Source organism: Oryzias latipes, chromosome 1 (genome assembly GCF_053564925.1).
Source record: "Oryzias latipes strain Hd-rR chromosome 1, Olatipes_Hd-rR_3.1".
In the NCBI taxonomy this organism is placed as follows: domain Eukaryota; kingdom Metazoa; phylum Chordata; class Actinopteri; order Beloniformes; family Adrianichthyidae; genus Oryzias; species Oryzias latipes.
This window is the reverse complement of record NC_136237.1, coordinates 21,952,742-21,977,894: the sequence shown is the minus strand read 5'-3', so window position 1 is coordinate 21,977,894 and position 25,153 is coordinate 21,952,742. Positions and strand designations below refer to the sequence as shown.

General features: G+C 40.2%; 2 protein-coding genes across 6 annotated transcripts in view; one reads left to right on the top strand and one right to left on the bottom strand.

The window, feature by feature from the left end:
- Positions 1-5,826, top strand: part of LOC144994267 (FHF complex subunit HOOK-interacting protein 1A-like) — a 32,764-nt gene extending 26,938 nt beyond the window's left edge. For both annotated transcript variants that reach the window (XM_078951428.1, XM_078951430.1), the window contains exons 11-14: positions 1,068-2,042; positions 2,118-2,296; positions 3,554-3,677; positions 4,083-5,826. In XM_078951428.1, coding sequence (XP_078807554.1) covers positions 1,068-2,042; positions 2,118-2,296; positions 3,554-3,677; positions 4,083-4,279 — 1,475 coding nt within the window. In that variant the 3' untranslated portion in view covers positions 4,280-5,826. The remainder of the gene's footprint in view (positions 1-1,067; positions 2,043-2,117; positions 2,297-3,553; positions 3,678-4,082) is intronic.
- Positions 4,139-25,056, bottom strand: LOC101157425 (glutamyl-tRNA(Gln) amidotransferase, subunit B). 4 transcript variants are annotated; one of them, XR_002290388.3, is made up of 14 exons: positions 24,771-25,056; positions 23,299-23,452; positions 23,111-23,224; positions 16,403-16,601; positions 16,082-16,204; positions 15,892-16,005; positions 12,830-12,914; positions 12,297-12,341; positions 11,712-11,904; positions 11,418-11,551; positions 6,684-6,762; positions 6,477-6,611; positions 6,205-6,396; positions 4,139-4,265 (listed from the first exon to the last, which is right to left on the bottom strand). XR_002290388.3 is itself a non-coding variant. In XM_020703871.3 (13 exons), the coding sequence occupies exons 1-13, from the start codon at positions 24,914-24,916 to the stop codon at positions 6,271-6,273; spliced, it is 1,647 nt and encodes a 548-aa protein (XP_020559530.2). In that variant the 5' UTR covers positions 24,917-25,056; the 3' UTR covers positions 6,119-6,270. The 4 variants fall into 4 exon arrangements, 3 of the variants coding, with proteins under 3 accessions (XP_020559530.2, XP_020559542.2, XP_020559544.2); XM_020703871.3 differs by lacking the exon at positions 4,139-4,265 and having other exon boundaries at positions 6,119-6,396; XM_020703883.3 differs by lacking the exons at positions 4,139-4,265; positions 24,771-25,056 and adding an exon at positions 24,635-24,742 and having other exon boundaries at positions 6,119-6,396.
- Between the last annotated feature and the right edge of the window lie 97 nt (positions 25,057-25,153).

Genomic DNA, 25,153 nt, shown 5'->3' with positions numbered 1-25,153 from the left:
ATACATAAAAAGTGCATCATTCAGTCACTAAAAATAGGAAATCATAACCAATTAATTTCAAGTAATTTAACTAAATTGTAAAAATTGTAAGTTTGGTTTTAGAAACTAAATTAAATTGGGTCCCTGATTAAAGCAGAAGACAACAGAATGACTGGTTCCACAAGGTGACGGTTTTTTAGGTGCCTGCAAGTTAGTTGACTAAAAAATAAATTGTTTGTAAATCAGTAAAACTATAAATTAAGGTAGTCTGACTTTAGATAAGTTAAATATTTACAATATTTTGAACACCTAATGGGTTATTTTAAATGCTGTTTAAACTATTTCAAGCCACGAGAGGAAAATATGACACTTGGAATTTACCTTGTTTTAAATATTATTTTTTTCTGGTTAGTTATTTATTGATATTTGTTAATATGTTTCCCCTTGACGTTTTTTAGAAATGACAAACAGATTGTTCATATCAAGGAATTCCAGTTTTCCAAAAAAAGATCAATCAATTGAATTTTCAACAAATCTAACATTTTGTTGATTCTTTTCTGGACTGCCTGGTTCTGCATAAGTCAGAGCTGTGATGATTTACTGTGAGCCTTTTTTATTCAGAAACATCTGTTTTTTCCCACAGTATTTTATATAATTTTCTGCATTTAAAGCGGTTATAGCCATAGCTGTCTAAAAAGTAGTTTAGGTGTAAACAGAACATGAGGTCAAGAATAAAGAATGAAATGAGCTTGATAGAAAATTCCTGTGGATTCTAACATTTCTGTGTTGCTCCTTTATTTGGCAGGTTGTAATTCTATTAATGTTACTCTAGCAGGGTCTGTGCCAGCATATGGTGCGCTACATGATGTTGATCTACATTTAATTGGAGCATGAACAAGAAACCAGGATGATTGTATTTTATCAAATCGTGAGAACTCCTGCTGTTTGGTGCCATTGCATCACTTTACCGCCTGAAGTTTTGTGTCAAACTCATTATTTCTGCTCCGTGTGAGGGCGGTGCAGCTGTTCTACATGCCAGCTTTCATAACTCTTGTTTTTTTTTTCTTTTAAATATCTGTTGTTATTAGAGAAGTCTCAGATCTTCGTGGAAGTGGACGATGGCTCTGGAATCTCCTGCACCATTGGCTCCGAAATCTACCTTGATGTCAGTTACCTTCATTACCTCTACGATGCTCGCCTGAGCATCAGCAGCTGTATGCGGGCCTGCCGGGTTTGGTCGGCGCCGTACGACGGGGAGGAACCGCCTCCGGACAAATACCAGCCGGGGGTGCTGGAAGAGCCGGGCCGACAAGCGCAGGCGTCTTTGAAGGGAGTCCCAAAGCTGCGCTTGCCCCATCCACGACCAAGCCCACCAACAAGTCTAGAAGCCTCTTCCACCAACCCAGTGGAGCTGGAGTGGGACGATAGTTACGACGTGTGCTCGGTTCAGACGGCCGAGGCTCCTGCAGAGAGCAAGCCCCCGCCGCCACTTCCTGCTGAGCCCCCAAAGCACATCCAAGAAATGAGGAGAACTGCTATAATGCTGGTGAAGGGCTCCTACATCGAGGAAAACGACTTCCAGGATGATGTCATGGTTTATGATCTTGTTGCTAAGAAAGACTCCACAGATTTGGAGTGCACAAAACACCTGCCCAACGGTTCCTCGTCAGAGGAAACCCAGCAAGGATCAGCAGATGTTCCTCCCAGAAAAGCATCGATGACGTCTGGGGTTAGTGACAAAGGCAAAAAGGGCTTGGAGACAAAGTTCAAAGGTCCGACTGATTGTAACGCCAATCTCCAAAACGCCGCTGCAGTGGAGGCAAGGGAGGATTTTTTGGATCAGTACGAGGAGCTCATTCGCACTCTAGACACAGAATCGGGGGGAAAACCAGCAACAGCCGAGGGAGACAGGCCTGTGGAGGAGGGCACAGACGAGGAGGAGATGGACTTCACTTCCTTCTCCGCTGAAACCCCAGAGCAAGACAAACCGCAGCCACCCTTTGGAATGGTTAATAAGTTTCGCAGTGGAAGTACAAACAAAAATCCTGCTGTGCCTTTCACAGGTGAGTCCAGGGGGAGTTTGGGCTGATTTTGGCGATGCAATGAGAACAGGTAAAAACCGAGCGCCCTTCCTGCAGGTCCTTTCATAAGCGTGCTGCTGTCCCGTCTGGAGAATATGCTCTCAAACCCGCTTCACGTCAACCTGCTGCTGACCGGCATCCTGGCCCAGCTGGCCGCCTACCCTCAGCCTCTCCTTCGCTCATTCCTCCTCAACACCAACTTGGTTTTTCAGCCGACTGTTCGCTCCCTCTACCAGGTAACAAACATGCCATCTTCTGATTAGGGCTGTGGATCGTTACTTAGGGGGTTATCCGATTCATGAGTCAAGATCAACGATAAACAGATCAAACCACGATTCTTACTATCTAATCTAAATATGTCTGAATGGTGGCTGTATGTTTGTCTTTTTACTGGTTGACTAAAAATTATAATAATATGTATTTAATCACTATCCTTTCTACCTTTATTCAGGATAAAAGATCAGAATCAACCAAACATAAAAACACAAAGATTTAGAAAGAAAGAAATGATATTGATCACTTTAATCAACGTCACATTTAAAAATCTTTTTCCTGGTTGAACTTCAGCAGGAAACAAAACATAAACATCCCTGTTGCTTTGGATCCTTTAACAACAAATCCTGAAAAATGCTCTCAATGATTTTCAATCCTCAGTGTTTGACAACAAGAGTGAACGAGGACACAACTACACGTAACCCTTGTGCTATCTTAGGCACTTTACCATTGGGAGTTGGGTCATCTAGACCCACTAGACAGTGCGCTGAACCTTTTTTCTTCAATGATTGAAGAAAAGTGTCCAGTGTCCACCAGTGTCCATGTTATCCATGGACATGGATAACATGAAATCTTTTCACCTTTATCCACCTTTGTCATGGTAGGGAGAACACGTCAATGTAAGGGTGGAGTCATCTAAGATAGCACAAGGGTTAAATCAGAATGTAACAACTAGAAATCCCTCACAGTCCTTGCAGCAACATTGTTTCTAACAGACTATTTTTCTTCTTTAGAGGAAATTGATCACAGGATTTGGGTAATATTTTCTAAATTGATGTTCTTCATATCATCATAAAAACAGATTTGTTTTAATATATATATATATATATATATATATATATATATATATATATATATATATATATATATATATATATATATATATATATATATAAAAATATATATATATATATATATATTTAAAACAAATCTGTTTTTTTCAGGACTTATTTTTGTAAGCTGAACTTCAAACTTCAGTCTCTTTTTTAATTTTTTTTTAAATCTACATCAATCTGAAAAAAGTCTTGTTAAGTTTATCTACTTAAAATCCAACATTCTTCTGAGCGATCATTACATTGTCTGAAGTGTATTTTTACTTCACTATTAGATTCATAAAGAATGCAAATCAGCTATCTTGGATGTTCAAATACTCATAATTGTGATATTCAGATGCAGGAAAGTTCAGCTTAGATTTACAGAACTTTTTGTTGTTTTTTTAGGTGCTAGCCACCGTAAAGAACCAGATTGAAGAGGAGGCTGCCAGAAGGAAGGATTTTACTGAGCTGATCACTGCTGCCCAACACTGGCTGCTGGCAAGGGAGGCTTCATCCATTACAGCAGCAGGTGAGTTTTTTTGTAATTTTTTTTTTTTTAATGGCCGCCATCACTAAACCTGTCATCTGCTAAGGCACGAGTCCCAGCATGACGCCGCAGATACTGTTCTGGTTTTAGCAGAGAAATTCAGTCGTACATGATTTCATTAAGTCTGGCCTTTGTAGCTCAGACGCAGCCTCATTAGTCAAGAACAGTCTCATCTGAGCCCCGGAGCTTCAGCCAAGTTTTTGATTAGTCTGTGTGTAGCTGCAGAGCTGCACAAGCTCCAAAAACACAAGAGAGATGAGATTTTTTTTTAATTTAGCCTTTTATGAATGTGTTCATCATTTTTTTTAACCCAACCAAAATATTCATAAATACTGAAATCCATAGCAAGACTTGCAGCAGTTCTATTCTTTTCTATTCTTCTATTAGATAAAAGCAGTAGCAGTGGCTCCAACCACCACGATGGAGGAAGGATCCTAAAGAATTCACCACCCGCTAAACCCAAAACCATCTCTGAGGAGCAGACGGAGGTCTTTGCAACCGTCCTCTTCACAGAGTTCCTCAAAGAGCTGGCAGCCATCGCACAGGAGCACTCCATCTTGTCTTGCATTCCTATGGAAGAGTAGATGGGACAAATCCTTTTTTAAATGGATACATTTCACGGCTCATCATCACACTTAGGTCAAGAGTTGAGCTGCCTGGGGGGGGAAGTAGCTGACATGTTTTGACCTGTTTGCTGCATTTCCTCCCTAAGGCGAGCTGCAGGTCAACTCACCAAAGACTGAGGATGCTTGTTAGTATAAAAAACAAAACAAAAAAAACAGATTTCAGCACTTTTAACCCTTCCTATGAACTGCTTTCCAACATTTGCCCTTCTTCTCCGGCATGCTGTTCAGTGGTTCTGTGTTCTTCTCAGGTGGCCTTTCAGAACTGCACATTCATGAAGGTACCTCAGGAGTCCTTAAACCCCATTTTTGATTCAAAATAATAGTTTTCCTACGTCTTTCTGGAGTTTGACATTAGTGGATCCTGAAAGACAAATCACAGCAGCAAAGATGATTAAAATACGCTGTATTTATCGCGCCTTTACCCTTTAAGATGTTTTGTAAAAATAAAATGTTGTGGTTGACATAGAACACTATGCAAATCAGACATACCTATAGGGTGTAAGTAGGGTTTAGCATATTTTGATATGGGGAAGGGGTATTTAAGCTTTTATATTTTTCAATTTATTGCATTTTTTTTTGTTTGCCTGGTTGTGGATATGCATAGATTCCCATATAAGTCTGGAATTGGAATTGTTGGGATAGTTGTGATTCTGTCTCGGTGTATCGGGCAACATGCTGTCAGTTGTCTTTATTTTTGTGTGATAATCTGCATGTTTAAATGAGATCATACAGGATATATATTTTTACATGGAAAGTTTAAAACTGGTTCACACTTTGTCAGACTTTTGTGGATAATATTTCTATGTAATGCTTTTAATATTTTTGTTTCCATAAGAGTTTTAATTTCCAAAGTAAATTAAGAAGGAAACAGGTTTTAGAGTGATGTTTTAAGAAAATCCCTTCACATTAAAAGCCTACACAAAGTAACAGTTCATAAATTATACAAAAAAAGAAAGAATCTATGCATCCTTCTGATTTTTTGTGTGTAAAAAAGAGATGATGATCCTGAATTTCTTAAAGTAGAACAAAACTTTTATCAGTTGTTTTTGCAGAGAATAATTCCTATGAAAGAAGGCTGGAAAAAAAAATCATTTCCTAATTTTGTAGCCTTGGGAGCTATACTGAAGATATGAGTGCTCTCTTTTTATGCATTAGTCTAATGATGGGATCGCTGCCAGCTTTTAAAATCTCACATCTATACTGGTCTTTCTTAATTTATGCTATGCAGACAATGAATTGAGCATCAGGATCTCTGTGGGCTTGAAACTGTACATTAATAAATGTCAAAAGCCATTTTTAGAAGTATGTTTTCCTCTCTGGTTAAAGAATGTTTCCTAGCACTTTATCAGCCTTTTCAAACCGCAGTGCCACAAGGACTAAGTGTCTTCGGAGAGAGGTTTGCTCAGACTGTGATTATCAGACTCCCAAAGATGAATTCTGTTTTCTGCTCAACGTGTCTGAGAAACAATCAAATGCCTCTTGAAAATAAAGAAAAATGAGCATAAGTGAATGAGTTACTGATTATTCTGTTTTTTATTTATCCTGTTACGTTTTCTGATTTGATGTAATGACGTTCTGCGTCTCAACCACTAGAGGGAGCTCTCTGTTCATGCTGCTGTGTCAGGGTGTGTGGGTCTGCAAAGTTCCTTTACGTGCATGTCCCACCACAATGACCACTCAAGTTAAAAAAACAGGAAATTGGAGCTTAATCCGGCCAGATTATTCAAACATATTTTTTCTGTGGGTTAGAGTCCAGGAGAGTCTTTAGCTGCCAAGTAAAAATAGCTAAATCCCATCTTCCGGTTATATTCAAATAAGAATTTATTTTCTTTCAAACAGATGAATCCGATAAACATTTAAGATGATAACAATCCTATATTTACAGTATTTGAATCAAAGTTGAAATAGTGGCTTGACTGGTTGGTTCTACAGGAGCTTCATGTCGGGCCTCATTGTGTCATCTGCTGCAGGATTTCCTTCACCAGAACTGGGTCAGCTCTTCCTTTAGTCTCTTTCTGGACCAGACCGATCAACTTGTTGAGGACTTTCTTGTTTCCGTTTCTGACGGCATGAACCTGCATTGAGTAAAAAAAAACGAAAACGTATAAACAGCAAAGACTATAAATCCCCAAACTTTTGAGTTTAAGGCACTGACCTCATCCGGATGTGAATCCACCACCTTCTGACAGATGCTGTGGAGCTGCGCAGAGTCGTGGACAAGCCCTAGCTCCTGCTCCTGGACGATCTGCCAGGCCGTTTTTCCTCCAGACCTCCACATCTCCTGAAACACCTGAGAAAGCAGGAACCCACAGGATCCATGAGGGAACTTAGAAATGGCAGAAAACATCTGCAGCAGACTCACCTGCTTAGCAGCCGAAGAGGAGATACGTCCCGTCTCCTGCAGCTTCAGCAGCTCAGCCAAATGCGCAGGAGAAATTGGGCTGAAATTAAATGAACGAGTTAATTTAAATACACTTTAACAGAAGAGAAAATAATAATAATAATGGATTAGATTTATCTGCGCTATTCCAGACGCTCAAAGCGCTTAGAATGTGTCCATTATTCATTCACTCCTCATTCACATTTGGGGATGGTTAGCTACTGTTGTAGCCACGGCTGCCCTGGGGCAGACTGACAGAGGCGTGGCTGCCAGTTCGCGCCTGCGGCCCCTCTGACCATCACCGGGATCATTCATACACATGCACACGCCAGTGGAGCCACACTGGAAGCAAGGAGGGTGAAGTGTCTTGCCCAAGGACACAATGACAGTTGGCTGGGGGGAGCGGGGATCGAACCGCCGACCCTTGGATCACTGGACAACCTGCTCAAGTATTGGGAGATTAAAGACGATTTGACTGGAATCTTTGAACCTTTCTGCCGTCTGCTTGTTTGTCCCCTTCAGTCACCAGGTAAAAAGAATTGATAAAACTCTCCCTTCTGATCAGGAGGAGCAGAAAGAAGCCACTTAGCTTCAGTTCTCCTGTGGTACGGCTCATGTGCACAAATAGAAACAAATTTACATTCAAGAGTTTTAGAGCAAAACATATATTTAAAAAAAAAACCTGTTGCTGTCAGTTTTAGGATCAGACTTTTTCCACACATCTGGAAGATCTACATTTTGAGAAACAAAAAAAATCAAGGCTTTTAGGGTTGTTTTTCTATCCAGATAGTTTGGAGAAAGCTAATTAATCTTTTTGCAGAAGGTTCCTACTTTGGGAGATGGTTGCATGCACAGATCCTATATTTTATTTAAATCTAGAGATTCTTAGGTGAGGTGAGGCAGCATCAAGATGCTTTTAGAAATGTGTTTGAGGCTGAAGGATCCTCCTTTGGACTGTAGAAATGCATTGAAGCTGGGATGGAAATAGAGAAAAACATTCATTCAATCTGTATTCAGAACTCTCTTTTTCTTTTTACGATCACTCACTCACTCACTCAGAGGTCTGGTGAGATGGTGTACTGGCCTGTCATCATTCTGTCATCATCAGTCACCGAGTCTTTTTCTTCCAGACAGCCACAGGAAACCTTCTCAAAGAGAGGAAACCTGAGCTTCTCTGAACTGGATAATCTCTTTTTTTTGCCGTGTGGGACTCTCACTTCCTCAGCTGTCTTCAAAAAATGCCTCCAAACTCTTATTTTCTTAAACCAACGGTGGTAAAATAACTGAGCTGGATTTACCAAACAGTAGAAAAAAGTAAAGCATCTACAAATTGAACAAGCAATCCTTCAATTTAAAATTATAAAAGTATTCAAAAGTCTACAAAATAAAAGTCTTTAAAATAACTAGAAATCTAAATAATCTAAAGATTTTAGGGGCCATTTAACAGAAAAATAACAATACAAGTTTTGTAATTTAAGGCAATTTAAGCAGAACAAGTAAAAACATTTAGAATACACAACATTTTCCTTTATTATACGAGACTAAAAAATCTGCCAATAGAAGTAGAACTAGTAGAATTAGTCTGTGTGATTTCTTAAAATAAGTTATCCCCCTTTAAGTCAAAATCTCAAAATTAGCTAGAAACACTTAAATTTAGGTGTAATATGCAGGTAATTGGTCTTAAAATCCACATGCTTTGTTCAAAAATAGTATTACATCTTTAAAGTCAGTATTTTAAACACCCCCCCCCCCCACATATATCTTAAGTGCAACAACAGCCCAACTATCTTGTATTTCTAGACCATAATCCTCCTAAAGTAAGACTAAAATTATGCGTTAAGACATTTTTCTTACAAATAACATAAAAATGTACTTTCACTTTCAACTTTTGTCCGTTTCTTGAAATTATTCATAAAGCTTTAAATATGTAAATTAAAAAGAAACATTAAATATTGGATTTAATTCAAAATCAAATGACTAAACAAGATTTATTGTCTAACTAGAAAATTAGTTTTGTCTTTTAAGTGTTATAAAAGGATTAAATAGAAACTAGACACAAATATTTGGTGATATTTTATATTATACTACAGCTACTGTGTAACAAAGAGTGGCTTCATTCAATTCTTTTCCTTTAGGTTTAACTAAAATCCTGCGTTTCCAACAGTTGTTGCCTCTTCAACCGCGGCACATTGCGTATCTGATGTTTTACTCAAGCGTGAATGCTTTCCATCATTCTGGCTCTGCTAGACATTACATCCTCGGTGCTGATGAGCTTTTTTTTTTCCCGAGTGATGATTACGGTGCTCCACAGCTAATCTCAGTAGGATGTCATACACTAACTTTCCTTTCAGATGCATAGACTATTAAACTGCAATTGAAGGAAAATTGCTCTAAATGAGACGGTGCAAAATGAGTCCAGCATTTAGCATCATGGAGCCTAACAATGGGGGACAAGGGCTTTCATCTTTTCTAGATAATAAAGAGTCTTTGTGTGCGCTTTTTAAATTTTTTTTAAAGGTGGCAAAGGAAACCATAGCAACCTCTTTTTTAAGACATAACCAAAATGAAGAAAAAAACAAAACAACAACCTTAATTTAAGTTGAAGAGGAGCTTCCCTTAAATGGAGCAGGTTTCAGCCAGCGGGCTGAAACCTGCGGGGACAGATAAAAAGACTTTTGCCAAAAAATAATGATTCTCTGACTGTGATTATGCTTAATAGGCTTTTCTCTGTCAGCCTGTCAGACTGTTGCAGGGACTTTATCATTGGCAGAAAGATTAAGAGAAGATCTAATGATCCCATGTATTTCTATAGGAAAGTGTCTAGACTCTGTGTTGCATCAATCCTCAACTCTGACACCTGCAATTAACTACTAATAACGATTTTTTTATATATAAGGATAAAAATGGGATGCTGTTTCACGAGAAGCAGAAGAGATGAGGATAAGACCTACCCACACATGAGAATTCTGGCAGGCCAAATTTGGCCTGACAGCAGCATCATTTGGCAGATACAATGGTGCCTGCTGGGAAAAAGCTCTGCTATCTGACTTTCCCTGGCTGTGTCAAACTTCTGCTTCCTCCAAGTTTAGTGGGATCTAATGTTACAGTAATGTTTATGCTTATTAGGAGACGGGCTGATCTGTTTTTGTTTTTTTTTGCTGTAAAATTCTTTACGTGGTAATGCTTTGACTTCCAGATTGAAGCCTATTTGAAAGCAAAGCAGCTAGAGCTGGGATATATTCATCTAGTGACCACTAGAAGAAGGGCTGGTTAATGCTCTCACCTAACAGTGAGGTGGGTGGTTCTAATCCCAGCTGGGACTTTTCTACATGGAGTTTGCATGTTCTCCCCGTGCACGTGTGGAATTTCTCTGAGAACTCCGGCTTCCTCCCGCAGTCCTAAAACACGCTTCATGGGTCATTTGGTTGCACAAAATGGCCCCTAGGTGTTCAGGTGAGTATGTGTCCCTACAGAAAACTGGAGACTTGTTCAGGCTGTACCCCACCTTTGCCCAACAGTAACTGGGGTAGGCTCCAGCGACCCCGTGACCCCAAAAGGGATAAAGTGAGTTCTGAAAGTGGATGGATGGATGTAAACAAACAAACAAGCCACTCCCTCTTTACTCCAGTGTTGGAATGTTAAACATGCAGGTTTCAAATACATACTTTTCTGGGAGGGAGGGGTTTTAAATGTCCTTTTGATTGATTGATGGGTGACGTTTCCAGCTCCTGAACAGCATCACTGGGGTTTTTTTAAAAGCTGCCCTACTTTTTTAGCGTGCCTACTTTCCCTTTGGAAAAAAAAATATTAGAGCCAGTGAACAGCCACCCTACTGTGGAGGAGTTTTAGTCCACCACAAGCTCCACCTGGATGACTGATCTTCCCTCCCCTTCCTGAGGGAAGAAAGCTCATTTTTGCCACCTGCTTCTAGGATTTTCAGAAACTGTTATAACTCACTGCCAGTGGAAACCTCAAAGGGATTTATTCTTTAATTGAAACACATTTTTATGATCCCTCAAGCTCTGTTCACACTGCCCCTGGCAACGTGCGTTCAAGCAACCACTTTCAATGAAAAGTCCATGTAAAACCCAAATGTGTGTGTTTTGGGCTTCTGCATTCAAAACTCTCAGGTTCACGCATCACCAGACAAGTTTCTATGACCGTTTTTGGGCTTTACATACAAAACGCACAGCCATTGAACGCACACTGAGTGTAAATCAGGTTGAACTTTGAAGTCGGTACCAACACATGGATGGTGTCCTTTATTTTTTCTTACAGCAGTGCCAGTTGGAGATCGATCATTAAGGAAAAATGACTAATTGCAGATTGGACCGGGCTGGAATCACATGACATCACGTCTTTCAAATATTGGAATGGAGCTGTGAAGAAAAAAGCCTAGAGCAAGATTCACGAGATTTGCACCGCGTCAACATTTGGCACCAAGCCTCGTCCAGCTGTAGGTGGCAGACATGCGCTAGTATCTGTTAGTGAGAGTCTAGTATGAATCCCATAGGCTAAACGTTCAGAAGTGCGCTAAAAGTGCATTTTTGAATGCCCCTGGTGTGAATGTAGCATAACAGACACGCTGGCAGGTAATGATAAAAAGAAAGTGAATGTCAGTCTCTGCACTAAAGAGTCCGTTGCAGTGCTTTCTCAGTGACTTCCTAGAAATTCTTTTGACAATAATCAAGGTAACTTCGTCAGTGTGCTTCTCACCTCTGGCTCACACTCATGTCTCGCTGCTTAAGGTGACCTAACAACTCATTTGTCACCCAGCCAATCACCTTCCTGGGCTCCCTCTGGGTTGTTTTCATCAACGTCTCAAAGTACTCCATCAACCCATCCTCATTCTGAAACACAGCATGAAAAGGACTGGTGTAACTGGGATCACACACCAGATTTAGAATCCCCCAGCTGCTCAACTGAAATGCAAGAAAACTCCGTTCAAACTCGAAGATTTGATGCAAAAGCAAAGGTTTGGTCGGGTGTTTGAGCTGCAGAGAAACTCACCACCAGAGTGAAGCTGTGCTCTGGCAGGATGCCGTATGTCTGCACCAGCCTGTCTCTTTTGACACCAGGTAACTCTGGCAGCCTGTCTTTTATCTTCTGCACCACCACCGCCTGGCTGGGATCAATGCCGGTGGGCAGCGATGCGTTATCCTCGTACACAATCAGGGCGGGGAGGTTTGGCTCTGGCATGAACCTGCAGACAAGCAGGGGAGGTGCTCCATCAACAATGCAGACAGGCTCAGAGAGCGCCAAGCTGCCTTTGCCAGACATGCTGACGGGGTTTAAAGACATCGGACTTGACACGTTTCACGTCTTTTGTTAATCCTTTAAGTAAGTCAACCTTCACCCATTATGACCCAATGTTTTTAACCACATCTACAAACACATTCAACGCTTTAAAGGAAAATAAAGTTCAAAAACGTAAAGCCTTCTGGCTTGAAATGAGAGTTTTAGCTTTTTGTCGTTAAAAAATGGTAACACATGTAAGGTCATAATGGCTTAAGTCTACCAGGATTCTTTTCAAACATGGAATTTGTGAATCTTTAAGCATCTTGGGACAAAAAAAAGGTTCACACTTGCTTTTACCTGTAATCCTGAAGGCCCTCTTTCTCCCTCATTGGAACCGTTTCCCTTAAACAAAACAAGGAATGAGACAGATATTTTTTTATAAGGCTAAACACGTATAACACCACAAAAATTAGTTAATTTAAAAAAAGGATTTATCAAGCACAGAAAACAAAGATTTTAAAAATTAAACTGCCCCCCCCCATCTGGGCTGCAGTCAATTTCACAGAAAATAGGAAGAAAGAGCCAATCAGAGAGAAGGTTCCACATGTGTTCCCCGGGCGCACACTGCCTCATGGGAACCAACCGCAGAGCTGCAAAGACGAGCGAGCCTCAGCTGTGTGGCGGCGGGCTCATTCTACCAGCTCATAAGCCTCGAGTTCACAGATAAAGGAGACTGGCGGCAGCATCCAAATGGCTCTATTCATCATCATTAGAATGATGGTTTGTCCACAGCAGAGCTTCAGACTAATGAAGCAGGCAGAGATCCCAGTCAAAGGGGGCTGCAGCGGCTAAACCCAGGCTTTGTAGCAGAGCCTTTCTCCTCCGCTTACCCTGATTTGGAATCATACGCCCGTGTCTCGTTCTGCACCGCCCGCCCGCTCTGCACGGCATCAATCTGTCTCTGGATCTCATAGTCTGGTGAATGAAAGGCGGAACACAAACACACACAACGTTTGATCTCGGTGTTAAACTCCAAACACCTGCTGTCACACGCGGGCCAGTCCTGTTTCCAACTGCAGCCAGATTGGATAAACGGTTATTTTTTCTTGTGAATTCCAAATCCCACCCTGCAGCTGAGAGAATGAGACAACTTTCCTCATAAATAATTGGAGTTCAGTCAGCTCAATTACAGCTTCCACAGAACTTGTGTTTGCTTTTCTGTGAGCAGCTGGAAACAGTCAGACAATAATAATGACAAGCAGATCTGTCAGCGCCTGAAGTTTCTCCCAGCACTTGGACAGTTCCTTCCATTTTGCTATTCTAAAGTAGTAAAGTTGAAGTAATCCATGAAAATACAAATCAATGTTGGTGGAGAAAACAGAGTATTACAGCACAGTAAAAAGATTCAGGTAAAATTCATAAAACTTTTTGATGAGAGCATCTGCGAACCAGAAAATGCTGTTACCTGGAGGCAAGTGGGTTTTCCAGGAAGATAAAGTGACAATTGACCAAATACATAACATTTAACGCAGTTTCACAGAGACAGGTTTAAACGTTGAATAGTTTTGGCTTTGTTTATCCATGTCTGCTACATTAAATTGTTGCCTAGTCAAAGCTTTACATGCATGTAAATAGAATAACAGACCCCATATGTGTGGTTGTTTTTGGGGGATTGCCCAAAAATTTGAGCATTCTAAAAAAAGATAGAAAAACCCTTAAAGAGGCGCTCCAATGAAAATCACATTCCTGGTGTTTTTACGCGTTTTTCTCCCCGCTCTGCTCTATTCTGATGCATCCACTTACAGACAAATAGATCCACCTACGTCTTCATTTTCCTCGTCTGAACTGGTGTCTGGCTCAAAACTGTACGGCTAGAGAGCTTTGTAAAGACGACGAGAAAAACTGTTCACGCGACGGGAGCGTCAGGTCTCTAAACACACTTTTGGACAAACGTCCAGCAGCGACTTTGACGCGGGTGAAAACAAAAGTGGACGCAAATTTGATCCAGAAATCCTCAATTTCAGACTTTACTTTCACTTTTGAAAAATTGAGGTTGAGTTTAAATATAAGTAACAACAAAATCAAAGAAACAGGAATAAGGTGAAGTGGCCCACAGACACATCTAAAACTGAAACAATTTGAAAATACATGAAACATTTTTGTTAAAGTTACATTTTTGATTTAGACAAAAAAAAAAGTGAAACTTCAGTGTTTTCACATTTTTGTGTAGTTACAATCAATCTTATAATCAGAAATATAATGTTTACTTAAAATGTATCAAGCATGCTGTGATTAAATATTTGTTCCAAAATTGCTCTTGCACAAACATAAAAAATGTTGAAAAATTAATTACCGTTTAGAAAGAATGTCATTTTATTTGGTTTTTGTGAGGTCACATGAAATTGCATTTTAATAAACTGGAGGGAATAAAACTACCTGGACGAGTTTTTAATTAATTTAGTTGAAAATATTTATTGAAAACTATCACAACTTTTAGGAAAAACAGCTGCAACTTCAATTGTATTACAATTACATGTACTGCCGTCTTTAGTTATTACAATTGTTACAAAAATTGCTTGTGAGATAGTAGAGGGACTGTAAATCAATACAGACGATAGAGTTTCTCTTTTTTTAATTTTTGGTTGCTGGTGTCCCTCTGAGTTTTTGTCAAGGAAAAAGTGTACATTGGCTCAAAAAAGATTGAAAAACTGTGTTTTTAATTAGCTACTACTGCTCTGCAGAAACTATCCAAGAGGACGACACTGTTTTTTATTCATTTTGGCTAAAATAGGCATAATCATAATGAAAAGACCACTGAGGACGCTTTGAAAAATTGATCAAAAGATGATCGGGGGTGGGTCTTTAAGAACAGATCTTCCCACAGATTCTCTAATTTTCCTTATGGATTTATACACTAAAGATTCTCTCACCAAAGATCAAAGTTATGTTTTGCACGTTCAATTGTTGGTCGCCATAGCTGAATTTAACCTTTTTCCAAGAAGATAGTCAAAAGTGTTTCCTCTTTTGGATTGGTCTCTGAATGTATGCTGTTCTATTGCCACCATTCTGTAACTTTGTCCAGGTTTTTTCTCTTTTTTGTGTACTTGCATGGATGAGCCAAATCTCAACACATGTGCCTGACAGTTTAAAAAAAACAACAACAGAAAAGTAACAAATAACTGAATGAATTGAAATGTATTTTTAAAAAAGGTTTTTAGGAAAATATCTGTCTTTAAAAGGTCGGCTGAAGCCATTGCAAACGATGAAAAGCAGCTGGAATATTCATGCACGGTAAAAAATTATTTTGTTTTTCGAGAAAATGCTGCTCCCCACAACAGTAATGTTTCCCCCACTGTATTTATTTCACTTCTAACACTGCAATAAAAAAAGGCTACAAGATATTAAGGAAAAGAAAAATAATAGTTTTAACTCGGGTGATGAGACCAAACAGTCTTTTCTTCCCGTTATAAAACCAACACTGCAGCTCTAACAAAGACAGCAGTACATGTTGATGCTCTCAAAGCAAAAGCAACCATGGCAACGGGATGATGTGGAACTGAAGGATACCAGCAAACTGGATGATTTTTATTTTCCAAACTGGTTTTTAGATTTTAGGGAAAAAAAGTGTGGAGGATACAAGTGGATGTTTTCTACTCATTTTGTGTTGTGCTTGTTAATTTTTTTCTTTTGCTTTTATTCTTCATCCTCTGCAGGAGGGTTTTAATAAATTAAAAGGCTTTCATTCATTTATTTTTTACTCAAAACTGATTATATTAAAAAAAAAATCATCTACACTTTTTGCGATACAACTGAAATTTAATAGACTTGCAATGTAACATAGCAACAAGCTGCATTTGCAGATAAGGTTATCTAAGATGTAGCTGTGCCAGCATTAACACAACCATTAATGAATCTCTGAGTGGAGGTTTTAAAATCTCTATGACCATCTTACCAATCGCTCTGGCCAGATATCGGATGCTGTTGATGTTCTTCACCTCGGTCCTGATGCCCAGAGGCTCTCCTGGTCTGTGGACGGACACGTTGGCGTCCACTCTCAGCTGGCCCTCTGAGAAGGAGGAAAAAATGTTAAATGTAGTTGTAAAATGTAAAAAAAAAAAGAAGAAATGGAGGGCTTTCCATACCCGACATGTTGCCTTGACAGGTGCCCAGAGCCTGCAGGATGAGCTGAAGCTCCCTGATGGCTGCAGCGGCCTCCTCTCCGCTCTTCATCTCTGGCTCCATTACCAGTTCCATTAGACCCACACCTGAGGCGTGTGAAAGACAGCTGTGGCTCACATCTGCAAGGTGCCTGCTCCCCTTGCCGCTCACTGACAAATCTACAGCCTGCTTTTGTTGTTACCAGTAATGACCCAAAACGGCTGCGCTAATTAACGCTCGGGTCACGAGATGTGTCCAGAAGCAGAGACGATCAAAGCTGTCAAAAGCAGGTGACCGTCTCTAACCTGCTCTGTTGAGATCTATGAGGGTCTGGCTCCGGTCGTCGTCGTGCAGACTCTTGCCACTGTCCTGCTCCAGCTGGATCTGTTTGATCTGCACACTTTTTCTGATCATCTGGCTTCTCTTCTTTTCTCCGAAGTAGCTGTAAGTCAGCACGCCATCTACCGCGATTGGTTTTCGCTGCTGGGTGATCTGGTAACCGGCCTGAAATGACAAACGGCAGCAGACCATCAAAGCGTGTTTGATGCAACTGTTAGCCTAGAACTGACCTAGAGTCTGTGATCAGCTGGTCCACACACACACACACCCACACCCACACACCCACACCCACACACCCACACCCACACCCACACCCACACCCACACACCCACACACCCACACACCCACACACCCACACACCCACACACACACACACACACACACACACACACACACACACACACACACACACACACACACACACACACACACACACACCACACACCCACACACCCACACACCCACACACACACACACACACACACACACACACACACACACACACACACACACACACACACACACACACACACACACACACACACACACACACACACACACACACACACACACACACACACACACACACACACACACACACACACACACACACACACACACACACACACACACACACACACACACACACACACACACACACACACACACACACACACACACACACACAGGTTTTGTGTTTAAATCCATTAAGTTTTTGTGTGGATTAATTTAAGTTGGTTTTTTCAGGTGATGGCATAAAGATTTTGTGCATAAACTGCAGTCTGTCTCCATCTCGGATCAATGCCAAGGGGGAGTCAGGCAGCACCACTTGTTGGCTGACTGGCTGCGCTCAAATTAGGATGCTGAGGAAGAGCTCGCTCAGTGACACTGCTCACAAAAGCTCTAAAAAATTAATATTTCATTTGCTCCACTGTTTCTAAGAGATCCTGCAGCCACTAGTGTAAATTTGTTCATGTTTCTATGGCAACAACATCACAAGAACTAAACATTAATCATACTCCTGCTGAAGTGAGCCAGGATGAGGGGGAAGAGTTGCCGTTAGTCACCAGCTTTTGTGTACAATGCGCCTGACGGATACAATACATCACCTCGCCGCTTTTTTCTTTTCCCCTGAGCTGCTTCTCCGGCTCCTGAATCCTAGCCTTGCATCTCTAGGATTTTTGCAACTCATCAGAAATCCATTTTCTTAGTAGTTTTCATGTTGTGTCTCAACATAAGTATGCAACACAGCTCAGCAGGAAGCATCAGCACGAGCAAGGGATGTGTGCATTTCCTGCATTTTAAATCAGCTGTAACAATAGGCTCTTTTTAAAAATTAAATCAAGTCCACAGGAGCTAGCCTGATCACCCACTGTACATACAACAGACCTTCACTACCCCACTCACCTCCAAAGACCTAAACATCCACAAGACTCAGTTGGTCATCTCTAACAAAACCACCCCAGTGATCATCCAGACATTTCATTCCTCTCCTTAGACTCACCTCAAAGCCTCACAGGACGCTGGATTTGTCTGTTCATTCCCAAACGCCGTTTATCAAGGAAACTGCGATCATTGAGATTACTGCGGGACCGCTAAGGCGTGCCATTAAAGGGCAGTTCCAACTCTATATTTCAGTTTAAAGAGAGAACCCCCGCAGAACAAATCATTGTTTGAAGTAAACAGAAGCATCTTAAGGGTTCTTTCCCCCACAATGCATCCCTCCATCCCTCCATCCCTCCCTCCCTCCCTCCCTCCCTCCATCCCTCCCTCCCTCCCTCCCTCCCTCCCTCCATCCATCCATCCATCCCTCCATCCATCCATCCCTCCATCCATCCCTCCCTCCCTCCCTCCCTCCCTCCCTCCATCCATCCCTCCATCCATCCCTCCATCCATCCATCCCTCCATCCATCCATCCATCCCTCCATCCATCCCTCCCTCCCTCCCTCCCTCCCTCCATCCATCCCTCCATCCATCCATCCATCCCTCCATCCATCCCTCCATCCATCCATCCCTCCATCCATCCCTCCCACTCTCCCTCCCTCCCTCCATCTTTTGAATCCCTTTTGGGGCCATAAGGTTGCTGGAGCCTATCTCATCTACTGTTGGGTGAAGGTGGGAGCCTGGACAGGTCGCCAGTCTGTCGCAGCGCCACACAACTACACATACTCACACACACACTTAAGGACAATTGACCCAAGATGCTTGTTTTTGAACTGTGGGGAACTGTGAGGAAGAAAACCCATGCATGCACGAGGAGAGCATGCAAACACAAAAAGGACCCAGCTGGGATTTGAACCAGGGCCTTCTCACTGTAAGGTGAGAATGCTAACCGCTACACCACCCACAGCGCAATCAGGCTACTACATAATGTGGTTTAATAAAGTATATTTTCTCTTTGTCCTGATCCTGGTTCAGAGTAAAAGATACAGACTTGTCACACCCAGAAATGGCAAAATATTTAATAACTTGCATAATAAAGCCACTCTTGAACTTAATCTCTGTTTTTTGGCAGCTGGTGCGGTTATCATCCCATTCATTTCCGGTTCGACCTTGTTCAGGTGCACAGAGATACACAGTGCTCCTGCAGGAGATTCAGAATCACTAACGACTGTGATGTGCATGTTTTCAGACTGTGGGAGGAAGAAAAAAAAAAGCAAATCTCTGGGTGAACAAGTGAACTCCGTGCACAATAACCCGGATTTCAGTGGGAACCTTTCCTGCTGGGAGGCGACAGAGATAACAGCCATATTGCTGCGGTTCCTTGATGAGACTGCTGGGAGCTGAAGAATATTGAAGACGGCGGCAGCAGGGACCGCTCTCGGTTGCAAAAACGCGTCAAAAACAAAACAAACGCATGGCAGGCGGGGGCCACTTTGCCTGGAAATATCAAGCAAGGCAGCAGAGTTTGGAACAGCGTTTGCAGCAGACGCTAATATTTAAGCACAGATTTAGGCAGGCTCGACTCAATGTGGAGATTCAATGGGAATAAATTGAATGTAGTTGGGCGTTATCGCTCTGCTGCCTGAGCCAACTGTGAGAGTGAAAGCAGAGGAGGAAAACTTCTGCAAACACAAGAAGAAGCAAACAATCATCTCTGGCTTTCTGGAGGGGATTTGGACTAACTTCTAAAAAATTAATTGCTTTTTATTATGGAAAGTAGAAAATAAATGCACTCGCTTCTTTTAATATAAGCTGTTATAACTACAAAGAAGGAAAACTCATTTGCAATGTAAATCTAATCATCAGCCACAACTATTTTGGTCAAATTATGTAAAAAAAAAAAAAAAAAGCTAAAATAACATTATTTAGAATTACCCTCTTTAGTCTGTAGCCCAAAGCTACTCATTATAATCATTATTTTAAATCAAATAAGGGGCTTTAAAATGATCCCAAAAAAATGTCTATACTTTTTCAACAAAAGAAATCCCTGCAGAGCTGCCGTGACATTTAGCCTGCTCCTTTAATATCAGCACTAAAATCACCTGAAGGGTATTGAGATCCAGTCGTGCAGAAACTCCATTCAGAAGGGCTAATTAGGCATCACTCTGAAAAAAACAAACAAAACCACTAAAGGTTTTTAGGGGGTTGTCTTCCCTTTTACTACAAATATTCCACTTCCACACCAAGATCTCTGATAAAAATGGTGTTTATATTTTTCTCATGATGGAGAATACATATTAAGAAATTTAAGCTTAAATTGCATTTTTTAGTATTTCTTTACTCAAACTGTTGTGAATCGGAAGCAAACAAAAAAATAAATAAATAAAAGCAGTTGGATACAGCTTGTGTTTGTGACGTAGAAAAAATGCTGGGCGGGCCACGAGCTCCCTGCTCCGCTCCATTCCGATGCCTTATTTGTAGACAAAAGGGGGAGGGGGAGGGGATGGGGTTGGTTCCGCCCACAACTCAAAGGCAAATTTTTTAATGAACTTCAGAAAATATGTCCAAAAAAACGACACAGGTTGTCGAGTTGGACTAAAAACTTCATAATCATAATTAAAAGACCACTGGGAACGCTTTGAAACAGATCAAAAGATGATCAGAGAGAGACTTTAAACATTATTTTTAATGTCAAATTTCACTTGTGTAGTTTCAAGCTGATGTGGTTGCTTCACTAAAAGAGGATTGCAAACAGTAAAGCAGTCATATCACCGATATTACTATACAAATTACAGATATTACAATAGTATTACTATACATATTACTATAGTAATATCTGTGATATATATGATATTTAAAGGCAATCTGCCAAAACCTCTGTCCAAACAATGTTTTTTCATGTCACTTAGAAACTGAAGGTAAAAGATATTAAAAAATTTTTTTTAATATTTGGATTTAATGTGATTGTTTTCCAATATTGTGTCTTTCTAATTTATAAAGATATATACTTTTATGTAGAAACTCTTTAAGGCTAAAAACTACTTATATTTGTCACCAAAAGAAAGAGGATCAACATTCACCCTCTACTTATGCAAACAAGTCAGAAAAATGTTTCATCATATTTTCTACTTTTGGTTCACAGAAGCCTTTAGTTGGACAAAAAAAAAACGAGTGGCAGCAAATAAACAATGAGACCTGCCACAACGATGTACGCATGCACAGATATTGCTTTGAAGACAGGGGTTGACATAGCCCAGAAATTTGCACTGGCCCACAGGGCCAGTAGTTTTTGAAACTTACTGGCCCTGCCTGAAAGTTACTGGCCCGACACCGCGCATAGCGGGACCCGCCGCTCCGCAGGTGCTTGCAACTTTAAGGGGGTCTGTGGGCATGCCCCCCCGGAAACTTTTAATATGGTGCAATTTGGTGCATTCTGGTGACATCACTTATTTCTACACTTTTCAATGACTGAAAATAGACCATATCAAACTTAAATCTGCTTTAGTCTGTTTCAGATGTTTTGAAGAGAGCACTGCAGTGTAGTAGGTAACACTAGTTCAGAAGTTTTCATGGTGCTTCTAACGGCAAATATCGCAATAAATCATAAACCTTAAATGTGTTAAAACAATCTAATGGCAGCTTGAACCATTTAACGAATCAAATAAATCCCTTAATGCATTTGACCAATCGGATGGACGCCTTCACATTGTTGACCAATCAGATGGAGCCCTGTTATGTTAGATGTTTGTAACCTATGTCAACGTGGGTCATTTGGAGTATAATTTTTAAACTGGGAATGGTTATTTGGTTATTTTGCTGTTTGTTTATACACCGCAAATTATATCGTTATCGCAATTTTAATCTCTGATATCGCATATCGCGAGTTTTCCTCATATTGTGCAGGTCTAACTGAGATCATTCAACTAACTAGAAATACTTACTGCTTACAGTGTTGTACAGAAAAACAAAATTAAGTAGTTTAACATTCTACTGCATTTGAGTCTGAGATTCAGGTATTTGGAGTTGCATTTGATTCTTTGACATTCAGCTTAAAGCTTAGTGCATACAGTTTCATCTTCAATGCATTCATTAAATATCTTGCTGTCCATACTACTAATTATACCCATTACTCCATCTAACATATTCCTTTCTATTCCTGCCATGTCTTCCACATCTCTGACATGCTTCAGTCTCTCTTCAGTGACGGTGTCGGATTTATAATCAAATGTAATAATAACCCACTGGCTTGTGCCTTCGTTGTTGCTGTTTAACATTGTTTTGTATTGAATTGTTACATTCAATAAAGTTTGAAAAAAAAATTGAGTGAGCGCGTGCCGCGTTGTGCTCGGCAGTGAAAGCCGAGCGCGCGCAGGCGGGAGAGAAGGAGAAGTGATCAAAGGTTTCCCATAGAAACCCTTGAAGTCTGAACACAGGACTAGCAGAAAAACTAAATTATGAAGACGAGGTAAATCTACACGTTTTCGCAAAATTTACTTTATTGAAAAAGGTGAAGAATATATAAACTGTTAGATATTTTAGTGGCCCGAGCGGACAAGTGAAAAGTAAAGTCTTGTGGTCCGCACTGCTCGAAAAACAGGACCGGGCCAGCGGACAAATGGCTATGTCGAGCCCTGGAAGAAAAAGTGAGATTGTGGAAATACATGCTTGTTTATTGAAAATCTTTCTAAATGTATTGATATTTTTTCCATTTCTATAAACTCTTCATCTAAAAGCACAGCTTGCATTTCCAATTTACTTAAGCAAAAGGACAATTTCTTTATAGAAAAATCAAATTTTCTAATGCTTTTTCTCAGCAACTTTTTTAATCTGATTTTGTCTAATCCTGAGTTTTAAACCAAGTTCTTCATAACTGAACCCTTTACCTGATTATGTTACACTTTAGATCGTCATTTTACCTCCCAGGAGACTGTGGAAATGGAAATGCAGCTTGAATGAAGCCTCCTGGTTTTTTTATAAAGAGTTTTGCCAAATTAAAAAAAGAAAATTCCATTCTGTCATTTATAACAGGAACCAACAGTCACACAAACATCTGCAAGTAAATTTTTGTTGAGCCGCTGTGAGATTTGATCCATTACAGATTCAAAACTAAAAAAAAGTGACCTGCACATAAAGCAGATTTAGAATTTTATAGAATTGTCACTGTGAGATAAACCATATAAAAGTAAAAGCATCATAAAGTCAACACAGGTGGTGTCTCCACCCAGCAAACTGCCACCTGCTGAATCAAAAGGATGCTGTCCATCAGAGGACTGAGAGGGGGGGACACTCACCGGAAGGTCAGCATAGAAGTAGTGTTTCCTGTCAAAATACGACTTCTTATTTATGGTGCAGTTGAGAGCCAATCCGGTCATCACTGCAGCTTCAACACATCGCCTGTTCAGCATCTGGAGACGCAGAAATGCATCAATTTAGAAAAAAACCCCAGTAAGCCTGAGTTTTGTACTGGAGAATCACTCACAGGTAATGTGCCGGGTAAAGACGCATCAAAAAATGAAACCAGGGAGTTGGGAGGAGCTGAGAAGCGAACTGGAGAACCAGAGAACAGCTTGGTGTTGGAGTTAATCTGGGCGTGAACTTCCAGGCCGACCACTCCAACCAGCTGCTGGGAGGCACTGGAAGCAAAGAAGCCAGAACCATGAGACGGGGTTCTGAGGAGAAGGCTGTGCAGCTGGAAAACTTTAGAAAGCAACTTCTGTCAGACTGACAAAGAAAAATGTATTATTTCATTTATAAAGTCTAAAAACCACAGTTGTTTTCCTGAACTCAGTTATAAAAACACAAATGTGTGTTTATGCAAGTAAAACCTGAAGAAGTGAACAGAAGATTATTGGTTTGTGTGGAAACAGTTAACAATACAGAAATAACACTGCAGAATCGAACAAAAATATCAGCTCATTTTCAAAGTACTGACTTGGAGTCTGATGAATTTTTGTGCTGACATTAACATTAAAGCAAATGTTTCTGAGAGCAAATAAAAAGTTTAAAAACTTGACATTTTTTTTCTCTTTTGGTAAATTCTGTGAAGCAGAAAGATGACGAGTCATGATTATATTTTTACAGCACACAATCATCAGAGTTCATCAATAGGGTAGGAAATTAACAATTTCCATTTAGACATTCATTTGGAATTTGGAAAAAAGCATTAAAAATGTTTTTTTAATGAATGAAACTAAAACTAAACTAAAAGACCGAAGCGATAAATAATGCTGAACATCTCATGGGCTCTTGAAATAGTGTCAGCAGGAAAAAGGGGTAGAAATGTGTGCAAAAAGGCATTAATGATGGAGAATTTAAAAAATATATATATATTTATTTCAATTGAGTGTTGTCTTTTCCTTTTTAAAATTTTTTATAATAACTTCCAGAAATAAATTCACAAGTAACTAGTTATGATAGGACTTATTTTTGTTTGAAACTTGCCTAAAATGTTGTACAGTAGAAGTACAATGTTTACCATGTCAACAGAAATAAAACTAGGAAAATAAGACACATTTGTCCGTGCTTGAATAAAGTCTTTTAGCTTGTGATTCAAACAAACAGCAGTCTAAAAACCTTAAAAACTAACAGGTAACTTGTTTTTCCATTGAATTTTAAACATTTTGAAGACAAGTGAATAATAAGGAACTGAATGGCAGATCCTCATCCTGACACAACATATTTTTACACAAACATTTCTAGTTTAGTTTAATTTTGAAAAAAAGTGGGTTTATAGTTAGCAGTGCCTTTTAAATGGTCCGTAGAAACTACAACAACGGTCAACGACATTTACAGTAAAAGCCAAAATAATAGCATACCGACATTGTTTAGCTCCTATGCGGTGTCTAAATACAAGAGCACCTGAACGCAGCAGGGGTTATGTGCGCTGTGTTCAGGTTCACATCTCCTGAAACAGTTAGAAAATAAATACTTAACGTTAATGTCCGGCTTTACCTCTTTGTTCTCGGTTCAGGTTGTTTATCATAGTGTGGTCTTGAAGTACTGATTTTTCGGAATAAACACAAAGCTTTCGGATACCGTGTTGATATTTGTTTTATGTTAAGAAATATTTCATTTGCTGTTACACGAGAAGCAGCCATGTTTGCAGTGAAGTGTTAAAGGATGATGGAATTTGTAGTTCCATTAATTAGTCCGTGATATCTGCTTCAACGCCGCTGTTCGTCTAAGCAACTACAAGGTCCAGTTTCCGAAGGATTTCGACTTCCTGTTTTACTCGACGTCATTTCCGTTTTCTTAGCTGGCGGGACTTCTCCACATGTTGAAAGAGGGGCTGTGTCGGGTTAGAGATCTATAAGTTGTGTGAGAAAAATACAAGA